This window comes from Triplophysa dalaica, chromosome 14 (assembly GCF_015846415.1).
Source record: "Triplophysa dalaica isolate WHDGS20190420 chromosome 14, ASM1584641v1, whole genome shotgun sequence".
In the NCBI taxonomy this organism is placed as follows: Eukaryota; Metazoa; Chordata; class Actinopteri; order Cypriniformes; family Nemacheilidae; genus Triplophysa; species Triplophysa dalaica.
In genome coordinates, this window is record NC_079555.1 from 6,066,162 (window position 1) to 6,077,467 (window position 11,306).

The window sequence follows — 11,306 nt, forward strand, 5'->3', positions numbered from 1 at the left end:
CTTTATCATTAATACTTCAGTTTAATAATTATAGATGCACTTTGTAGGGCTTGTTTATTTATGTTACCCCAGCTCTACTGTTACGGTTTTACTGAACGTTTATTAAATCAATAGTGATTTTACCCGAAAACATGAAATTAACTAAAGCGAATGGAAAATTGTGTGACACGCCTCATCCATCACACAAACATGCTTATAAAAGTCACACTTTCATATGAAAATTGGATTACACCTGCAGTCAAGGGACATCCACTAGGGGGCGTTGATTTTGAAAAGGAATTTAATACATTGGTAGTATATTAAACTCTGACCTGATGATGGAAAACACTGTATTCCTTTTCTTCAGCTCAGGCTCCACCCATCCTACAACCCTAAAGGCAAAACATGCAAACTAATATTTTTAATTGAAAAAATGCAGCCATACAGGCCTAAATTATGTCATGAATAGTATTAGTGATGTCTTTCCTCTTGTGAATTTTTTTTATATGCTACATGTTAAACATGACACATAATCTGCCCATTTCTAAAAATATCTGTTCCTACTGAAGAATCACATTTATAACTCAAAAAGCCTATGTGTCATGAGGCAATGTGACTTTGCCGTGCAGTAAATCAAAAAAGTCACATTAATGAACTCAACCAAGCAAGAGTATCTGTGCAGACAGGACATGGCCCCTGAAATAGCCCTGGAAGAGCTTTACCATAGTATGCACACACACATGAACATTATAAACCAGAAGTCCCTTCTAGGACAAAAAAGCCAGAAGCAGCATACGTCCTCCGTTGGGAATAAATAAAACAAGAATGTGTCGACTGGTGGGCTTCTTATTAAGGTGAAGGTGACAATTCAAATGATGATTGACATTTAATGAAGGCTGACAACACTGGAAAGCTATATTTTATAAAGAGGTAAAGTGTTGTACAGGGTTTGTTATTTGATTTAGGGCCACTGCCAGTGGCACCTATAGAATTATTTTTTATCCTATTGATTTTAGTGTTTACTGTTCTTGTTTGTGTGTGTTGTTTAGTTGTATTTATTCATTACCTCCTTTGCTTTATCCTCATGTGTACTTCTTGTGCAATCTCTTGTACTGTCTTTAGGGTGTTGGTGCACCTGGAAGTTCAGGTCCCGTCTGCCCCGGCTGTATTTATTTTATCCTGCATGCTGTATGGTCATATTTATTGTACCGTTTTTATAGTTTTTCTTTTTTTTGTGATTGCCTTTTCAAATGTATTATAGAAACAGTATATCGTGTTTTTCTTTTTTTACATTTACAGGTATTTATATTTTTACATCACTGTGTTTCTCTACATGAAATATGCAACTTGCTATATGTTAAAGAAGGGCATTTTTTGTATATGTAGCTATTCAAACTTTGTAGTGTCTGTAAAAATCTGTGCATTTTAAAACATTGGAGCAACCTGACCACTTTGAATTGTCATTTTGACTTGTTATATATCTGTAAACCAGTTTATTGCTATACCAGGTTGTTCTTTGGGTGGGGTAGTTTGCTGATCGTTCCCTGCTGAAATAAACAACATAAATACAAATAGGCTACCATTAAAACCATTACATCATTCTTTACGCACTGGACTTATTCCAATAGCATTCAATGTGGTTCTTTTGGTTTCCATCAGGAAAAAAACATGTCATTTATACAATATAAGAAAACATATTACAGTACAAACCCATATGTCCATTATGAATTACATTATAAATTAGAATTTCTGTTGAATGTTTCTATTGTTTTTTTTTCTCAGGAGGATTTCGATCTCATGTTATATTACAAATCACACTTGCGCAAAAGGCAAAACAAATGCGATGTATTACATTTGGAGACGCTTTAATAAATAAATAAATGACGACTCGGACTAACCATGCATCTGTTCCAAGGGAATCATAACAACGAATTGCAAGTAGAATTTTATGTGTCTCTGATTTTAAGACACTAGTAGCTACTTTAGGAAACACGAGCATCCGTTGTCAGCAACAAAGGCAGAACTCATGCAAAGCAGCGACACGAGAACAGAATAAGCCACTTATCCACGCGCAATGCCCACCCCCTGCTTTCACAGAAGCCAAACATTATTCATCTGTCACAGACTGCTCAGTACACGTAGGCTATCCTTTGGCTGGCTCGAGGACCGCATCACTATCCAAATAACAACTTCACTGAATGGATGCCATGTGTGTTTTATTGGGGAATTTTTCATCACATCGTGAATGGTAAGGGATGCGCGTGTCCTCCTTTCTCACGTAACAGCTTTCATCAGGTTTCATTAATTTCTCTCGTTTGATGTAAGTGTATGTAAAGCAGGTAGGTTAAGTTAGACCCGCATTACAGATAGGCTACTAACTTCTCGGCTGGAAATGCTTTGAGAGTAGATACATTTGATACACAGCCCCTCTTGAGGAGCTTGAGCGAAGTTGACAGACGCGACTGACTGGCTGGATTTAGTCTTGCAACAAGCTGATAAAGAAACTGCTATTAACTGAGTCCTGAACAATTATAAAAAATTAAACCGATATATAGCCTACAAGCATGTAATATGACAAATGTAAATTATTTTGCGTGAAAGAGGCAAGATTCCTTTTGTAATTTGTTGTCATAAACTGTATAAACAACTTCATGACAGACTATAAAAAGGTATTTATTACTATTATTTTTTTTACAGCACTTCAGCTATAGTTATATTACAGCAGGACAAGAATTGAAGGTGGCACTGTTTTTTTACGGTTTTGTATTGTGTGTTTATTCATTTTTGGATTTTATGGATCGATCTCACATCACGTGTCTTGCCCATAGCCAGGCTATATTGACAATACACATTAACCTCGCAATAGTTCTGCAGACACAAGAAAACTAGACAACGTACCTTATAGCATTCTTCACAGATGATCGTGCATTCAGTCTTGTTTTAAATTACAAGAGAATTTCATACACAGATAAGCAAAACAAGTTTTGTACACATTAATGCAGCTTGCAATACATAGAGATGCATGGTTAAGATCAGTGCTCGAAGGGGGGCTGGGGGGATTCCGGGACCCCCCATAAGGCATAGACTTTGAGGGGTCCCTCAGATATTTGTATTTGAGTAAAAATTATAATGACATATGTGATTAAATTCATTCAATGGATATGGTATATTTTGTGAATTAATTATTTACAATAATTTATGTCAAGTTTGTTTATGGGCTAGTTTTCATGTCTTTTTCAATTTGAAATGCCCCGCCCCACATCTAAAGACCGCTAAGCGCAGGACAGTGAAAGAAGCCCGTTCTTTTCTGTAAGCCTGTTTTTAATAAATAGTATATAGTTATGCTTATCATTTTTAAATATATTGTGTATGTTGTATAGATTGTATATTGCGAGACTAACCCCCATCAAAAAAAAGTATTTTTAGGGGGACTCATAAGACTCAATTCGAGCACTGGTTAAGATGATGAAAAGACAAAATAAATATGCAAATCCAACTTTTCCACATTCTAAGTGTTATCAGACATCTAAATGTTATTTGTTTCAGCAGCAGTGACGTCTTTTAAGCCGTGTTCTTATTTGATCATTTGCCTGTTTCTTTAGTATCATTAACACGATTTCTTTAGAGATTTAATTGTTTTCTATTCCGACATTTAGTAGGTGATGTGAAAGAGAAACTATTGTAATCCACTTTTCAGAGATCTGAAGACCTTTACCTGGTCTATCTTAATAGATTACTTACATATTTACAAGGTCAATAGATCCAAACACATGTGAATATCCATTTTCTTCCACTAGCACTCTCCCAGCTGAAAGCTTGATTGTTTTAGTCGATGTGGCCGCGGCCACGATTTTGTCAAATGGCAGCGAAAGGTAATCATAGCTCCCAGTGTGCACATTGATGGAAATGACGAGCATTTTTCCCCTTCATTCCATAATTCTCAATGTGGTAATCAGTTTGTTGACTGAAATAGCAGAATTAAGGTAGAGTTTATTATAAGAGACATCCCCATTAATCCAGTAAATGGTATGAAAGAGCTACAACCAAAACTTTCAAGATTAAAGAGTTCCAAGAGACACACTCTAGTCTGTCTATTTGAGTCTGTCCTCTTAGTAGAATGAGATGGCAAATGTCATATAGATGATTTTAGGACATGCAGCTCTAAGATTTTATTCTGATGCCCACTGAATGATTTCAAAATATTGATCGTCATAGCCATAAAACTATTGGCTCAATCGCTCAATGGTGCTTGACTGTTTTAGTAGAACACTGCTCTCTCGTGCCATTAGTGCTTGTATATAACTGTCTTTATATATGCAACCTGCAGTTGTGACTGTGCTACACGATAAAAAACTGCAGCCGCCTCTCAGGTGTTAATGAAAGACATGGGAAAATCTCTTCATTGAATACTAAATGACCAAGCCAGCGAGAGGGATTCATGCAAAATTCAAGGAACCTGAGGCAAGCCAACATGGCTGTTCGCTGATAAGAGGTTTGTCATGAGGTGTTAGATTGCCATATCAGTTAATTTTCTGCCCAAACAATGATTTGTGTTTGAAATTCATAGTGCGTAGAAAATTGCAATGCTACATTTATCTAACACGGCCGTTCATTTATGTTAGCTGAAGAGGAGAACATGTAATGCATTTTTTACAAAAACAGCTGCACAATCACTGGTACCCCAGACACCGCACACGCTCTTGCAGTATATTCATCCATGAAATCATAGAGGAAAATGTACAGGGTGGCCATCACTGCTAGTAATGATTGATGAAATTATTTTAAGTGCGGGCACAAGAGAAACAACATATTTTTTCGCATGATTCAAACAGAAAAAAACTACAGATGCAGAGAGAATATGTTGCAGTTTCACACAAAAATATCACACCGGCCCTGAACCAAAAACCGAAGAAAGACAAACAACTGACTTTGGGTTGGCTTGTTTATGCACTCAGTGAGTTGCTGGAGACATCTGCTAACAGAAATTCTCCACTTACTGTAAACAAGGACACTTAGCATGCAAACCCCTAAGAAGCCACTCTTTTGGATTCATGTGAGGTGCTGGAAACAATCCATACTCAAATATATGCAAGCAGATGTTTTCAAGGCTAAGACCTGCCCTGTGAGTGAAACAGATGTCTGTCTCCTTAGAATAGCGAGTAAAGGTCTTTGCACATACAGCCCGAATATTTCATATGCGGTTTTACGTATTTGCCTCTGGTTTGTACAGTGTCTCTGAATTGTTAGAAAAGGCCACTCAAAATGCTTGACGGATGCGAAAAACGCAGAAAATCGAACCCGGTCTGAATAATTTTTATGAGGGACGAAAATATCGAAGGCAGGATGTAAATGGGATCGACACAACGTGAGGTCGTATTTATTTTTGAACGTGCGAAAATTTCAGACGCAAATTTTGGGGTTAACTCTTATGAACCTCAGCAGCTTCTCATCCTGGTCTAAATGACAGAAATGGCCAATGTGTGACCTTGTAGGCTATTGATTTAGCCTTTTGTGCAATTTTGAGAAAGTCAAGGAGAAAATGCAAAAAATTATGTAATTTATTGTCCTATAAAATGGAGCTTTTCTTAATACAATTCCTGGTATGAAATTAGCGAGGCACTCATTTCAACCACCCCACTATACAACCAACTCATCTCTTTCTACAATATTGCATATCACCCCTCAGATCTCTCATTGCATTTCTCATAAAAGCCCATAAGCACTTTGGTGAAATGATCTCCCAATTGCAGTCAAAGCAACAGTGATACCTAGTTAGATGCCTAAGGAGGCAGCATTATGATCATAAGCATGCTCCTGATGCAAAGGCTGTTCTACAATGTAGGCAACCTCATTATGCAGCTTTCTATGATGCTGTCTTTAAGCATAATTCTAAGGCACAATTGTATCTAGAGAACCCTTTGCTGAGAAAACAAACCTATAATGCTCCCATAATAGAAATTCAGGAAAAATACTTATATAATGGCAAAATCAATGATGGGTATCAATTTCTGTATAGGTTAGTTGTACTAAAAAGAATGCAAAAAAATGTATGGCAGTGCACTAACAATTATTTGCTACATTTTTGCATGTTTTTTGTCATTTGAGCTAGCCACCTGTAAACAGGAAAGAAACAGCAAATTGAGCATTATTTGTGTGGCTGACTATGTAGAATGGACCAAACTGGTAATTTACATTAGAAGACAGCTTCCTACATATGGCAGCATACTAAACAAAGCTACAATATACATTTTGATGCAGACCTTCTCAAAATGCACCTGCACTAAACAGTTCAAGCAACCGAACCAAACATTTACAACTTCCACAAAGAATGTATGATTCTTCTCTAATTCTACAGAAAACAGGAAAGTCATTGCCCACATAATAAAATTAATGTAATGCATTCCTTCCTCAGAAGTATGTGACGGTGAAGGAGCAGTATGGAGTGCTCGTGGAAGACTCTGTTGCTGCTGGTCTGTACATCTCTGGGGGTGCAATACACAGCCATACGCTCCCTCCGTGACTCCTTCAGTGGTCCATGCCAAGACTTCACCCGCTGCCAAGAACGCCAGAGTAAAGGTGAGCGACTTTCATCCCAGACAAACATTTGATGTTTACAGTGACATTTAGCTTCCTGCAGAATAGCATAATATCTAAAAGAAAAATGAAATGCAAAAAGTATATGATAGAATTTGATTTACATTTCATTAACAAATCAACCAATATCTGCATTTGCATTATGCATTGCATTTATACTTAAATTTCAAAATCCTGACACACACATACAGTTTATATAAAGAGAGAGAGCAAGAAAGAGAGAGAGGATCAAAGGATCCATGTAACATTCTTATATATCTGTTAGGGTGTCGCTTCCATTTTTACAGAAAGAGATTAGCTGCCATCATCTCCCAGAGTTGTTGCAATGTGGGCACTCCCTCCTCATCCTTTTGTTAGACAGCGCAATATGAAATATCAATTATTAATTTCACAATTATCTCCTCATTAATCTGCAGTAATATGTCCTCGCGTAGCAGCTGTTTGCACTTTCGACAAGCGTCGACTCGCACAACCTAATGTGCTACGTGCAATCAGTCTCTCATCAGCCCTAATTACAAACGTTATCGCTCTTTCCTCCCTGCTATATATAGTAATTGTTCATTTTGAGCAAAAGTCACGTAATTTTCATTTTTTGACTGGCGAAATGCAGTCTTCGTTCAGAATTTTTCTCCCGTCTTGCACAAACCGCTACGGAACTGTGAAATGATTACTGCCACAGAAGGCCATTCAAGTCTTCAAAACAAAATCATTATTTCTGAACATTACTATAACTCTCAGTGGGCAGAATGGACTTCTGAATTGAACCAGACTGTGTCTAAAATAAAGCTCCAGATTGAATATCTTAAGCCAAATAACTGATTGATTAAAGACAGAGATGCTGAACTAATTAAGTCTTTTGTGGCAGTGTAATGTCCTCTGAGGTTTACAGCGCAGAGCACTATCTCACTCTTCCTCTCTTCCCCAGAGCAGAGATGGAAATCTCTCTGCGATGACAGCCACGTACCTGCTGAGTCCAGCGCTGCTACTGCCCGGAAACACATCATTCTATTTGCACAAACACGCAGCGGCTCTTCCTTTACCGGACAGCTTTTCAATCAGCATCCAGGCATATTTTATGTCTTTGAGCCTCTCTATCACGTCCAGCAGGCCTTCACCAATTCTAGTAGTCGGCTGCAAAGGGCTTTGGATGGTAAAGCTCTTTTGGGGGCCTACAGAGATCTTCTACTTAATCTCTACAACTGTGATTTCAGCTTCTTAGAAAGTTACATTCGCCCGGAACCGCAAGATCACATGACCGGGGCATTTTTTCGCCGCAGCTCAAGCCACGCTTTGTGCACTCCACCCGTCTGCCCGGGAGGTGGCGAGGGGATTCTGGAAGGCCAGCCAGATGAAGGCTGGTGTCCCAAAAAGTGCCAAGCCCTGAATCTCTCTTTGGCCTCTCAGGCTTGCCAAGCACGGAGCCATGTGGCTATAAAGACAGTCCGCATCCCGGAGGTGGAAGATCTGCGTACGCTGTCAGAGGACCCCCGTTTAGACTTAAGAATCGTTCACTTGGTGAGAGACCCCCGAGCTATCCTTGCCTCACGCATGACTGCCTTTGGAGGTAAATTTAGGGCCTGGAAAGTCTGGAACGCTACTGGTCGCCAACCACGATATGTGGATCTGACACAAATTACTAGAACGTGCAGAGATATCGAGTATTCTGTGGAGACCGCTTTGCAGAAACCTACGTGGCTGAGGGGACGATATCTATTGGTGCGCTATGAAGATTTAGCCCATAACCCCGAAGAAAAAGGCAAAGAGATATACAGGTTTCTAGGGATGGATTTGCATCATCAAGTCCTCACATGGATTTCTCAAAACACCAATGGTACTGCCCCATCCTCTTCTGAATGGAACTACAAATATTCCACCACAAGAGACTCTAAAGCCGCCGCTCAGAGTTGGAGATTGCATTTAAACTTTGACATTGTTAAAACAGTGCAATCTTTATGTAACAGAACGCTTTCTCTGCTCGGCTATAAGCTTGTCCAGTCTGTAGATGAACTGAAGGATATAACAAAGACTTTAACATAGTAAAGGAAGGAGAGCATTCATTTTTATTTTTTTTACCATTTTATGACCTTCATGACTGGGCCCTGTTTGGCCATCCACAGGCCCGGAATAAAACCCCTCCCGTTTTGTTGCATTACAGATCCCGTTATGGTAAATGCTTTGCTAATAATTAGTGCATAGGTACAATGCTTGGTAACCTTTTCTCAACACCTCTTCATGTGAAGTAATTTATATTCATGAGCCAATACATTCGCACTGCAGGATTCAAATGTTTTCACACAGAGCCCTATGCCAATGATTTTCAGACCAAACATGCATTCAGGTGACCAAAGAAGAACTATTAACAAAAGCACAGCATACCTGCCAAACAACAAAAGCTTGAATAAAAAAGGATGCATGGTGAGTTCTTGAATACAGTTGAAAGAAAAAGTATGTGAACCCATTGGGCTTACTTGGATTTCTTCATAAATTGGTCATAACATGTGTTCTGATCTTCATCTAAGTCACAACAATAGAGAAACACAGGCTGCTTAAACTAATACCGCACAAACATTATACGTTTTCATGTTTTTATTGAACACAACATGTAAACATTCATAGTGCAGGGTGGAAAAAGTATGTGAAACCCTAGGCAAATGACTTCTCCAAGAGCTAATTGGAGCCAGGAGTCAGCCAACCTGGGGTCCAATCAATGTGATGAGATTGGATGTGTTGATTAAAGGTGGCCTGTCCAATAAAAAACACACACCAGTTTTGAGTTTGCTGTTCTGAAGAAGCGTTGTCTGATGTGAACCATGCCTCGCACAAAAGAGCTCTCAGAAGACCTACGATCAAGAATTGTTGACTTACATAAAGCTGGAAAGGGCTGCAAAAGTATATCTAAAAGCCTTGATGTCCATGTGTCCACGGTAGGACAGATTGTCTACAAATGGAGAAAGTTCATCACTGTTGCTACACTCCCTAGGCGTGGTCGTCCTGTAAAGATGACTGCAAGAGCACAGCGCAGAATGCTCAATGAGGTGAAGAAGAATCCTAGAGTCTCAGCTAAACACTTACAGAAATCTCTGGCACATGCTAACATTTTTGTTGACAAATCTACAATAAGGAAAACATTAAACAAGAAATGGACTTCATGGGAGGACACCACGGAGGAAGCCACTGCTGTCCAAAAAAGACATTGCAGCACTTTTGAAGTTTGCAAAAGAGCACCTGGATGTTCCACAGCACTACTGGCAAAACATTCTGTGGGCAGATGAAACCAAAATTGAGTTGTTTGGAAAGAACACTCAACGCTATGTGTGGAGAACAAAAGGCACAGCACACCAACATCAAAACTTCACCCCAACTGTGAAATATGGTGGAGGGGGCATCATGGTTTGGGGCTGCTTTGCTGCCTCAGGCCCTGGACGGATTACTGTCATCGATGGAAAAATGAATTCCAAAGTTTATCAAGACATTTTGCAGGAAAACTTAAGACCATCTGTCTGCCAACTGAAGCTTAACAGAGGATGGACGATGCAACAGGACAACGACCCAAGCATATAAGTAAATCAACAACAGAATGGCTTCAACAGAAGAAAATACGCCTTCTGGAGTGGCCCAGTCAGAGTCCTGACCTCAACCCGATTGAGATGCTGTGGCATGACCTCAAGAGTGCGATTCACACCAGACATCCCAAGAATATTGCTGAACTGAAACACTTTTGTAAAGAGGAATGGTCCAAAATTTCTCCTGACCGTTGTGCAGGTCTGATCTGCAACTATAGGAAACGTTTGGTTGAGGTTATTGCTGCCCAAGGAGGGTCAACCAGTTATTAAACCCAAAGGTTCACATACTTTTTCCACCATGCACTATGAATGTTTACATGTTGTGTTCAATAAAAACATGAAAACGTATAATGTTTGTGCGGTATTAGTTAAAGCAGACTGTGTTTCTCTATTGTTGTGACTTAGATGAAGATCAGAACACAGTTTATGACCAATTTATGAAGAAATCCAAGTAAATCCACTTTGCCTATTTGGTAGGTGGATATGCAAGTAGAACAAAATGCATAATTTGATAAGCAAATCAAAATCTCTGTTTAATTAATATGATATGTCCCGTTCCCTGTGACCCATTGAGATCAGGCTTTTGGCTGGATCCCATGTGGTCCACTGGGTTTACACAGCCATGCTTATCAATGTTTTGGTTATAAACACATGACATTTGTCACGGGATGAATAACGAAAGTGATTCATTGTTTTGAAAATAGAAATGATTGGGAATATAAAAATGTGTCAGTCTTGTTTAGCCTTAAAGGGATAGTTCACCCAAAAATGAAATTTCTGTGATCATCTACTCACCCTCGCCCGTATACATTTCTTTGTTCTGCTGAACACAAAGCAAGATATCTGGAACTATGTTAGTAACAGATCTCACCCCCCATTTACTGCCATAGTGGGGAAAATATATACTATGAGAGTCAATGGGGGATTAATTCTCTTTGGTTTTCTGACATCCTTCCAAATATCCTTGTGTTAAGGAGAACAAAGATATTTATACAGGTTTGGAACAATCTAAGGGTGAGTAAATGATCACAGAATTTTCATTATTGGGTGAACTATCCCTTTAAATGAAAAGCTAACCAAAAATAAAATTCATATTTGCTCATGTGAAACACTGAATCCACTGCTTTTTATATTACACAATGACTGACCTAGACATCTCCTTTTGCGTTG

At 39.0% G+C, this 11,306-nt stretch overlaps 1 protein-coding gene across 2 annotated transcripts; it reads left to right on the forward strand.

Annotated features, from left to right (window-relative positions):
• Positions 1–2,104: 2,104 nt before the first annotated feature.
• si:ch73-62b13.1 (Carbohydrate sulfotransferase 1-like) lies at positions 2,105–8,991 on the forward strand. Of its 2 annotated transcripts, none has more exons than XM_056765541.1 (3): positions 2,105–2,227; positions 6,392–6,555; positions 7,499–8,991. In XM_056765541.1, the coding sequence occupies exons 2-3, from the start codon at positions 6,417–6,419 to the stop codon at positions 8,608–8,610; spliced, it is 1,251 nt and encodes a 416-aa protein (XP_056621519.1). In that variant the 5' UTR covers positions 2,105–2,227; positions 6,392–6,416; the 3' UTR covers positions 8,611–8,991. The 2 variants fall into 2 exon arrangements, with proteins under 2 accessions (XP_056621519.1, XP_056621520.1); XM_056765542.1 differs by having other exon boundaries at positions 2,129–2,227; positions 6,395–6,555.
• Positions 8,992–11,306: the final 2,315 nt, after the last annotated feature.

Bases quoted from the DNA above. Each gene is read 5' to 3' on its own strand.
- si:ch73-62b13.1 (XM_056765541.1), top strand. From the start codon at position 6,417: ATGGAGTGCTCGTGGAAGACTCTGTTGCTGCTGGTCTGTACATCTCTG. The intron at 6,556-7,498 runs GTGAGCGACTTT...TCTCTTCCCCAG, and splicing joins CCAAGAACGCCAGAGTAAAG to AGCAGAGATGGAAATCTCTC.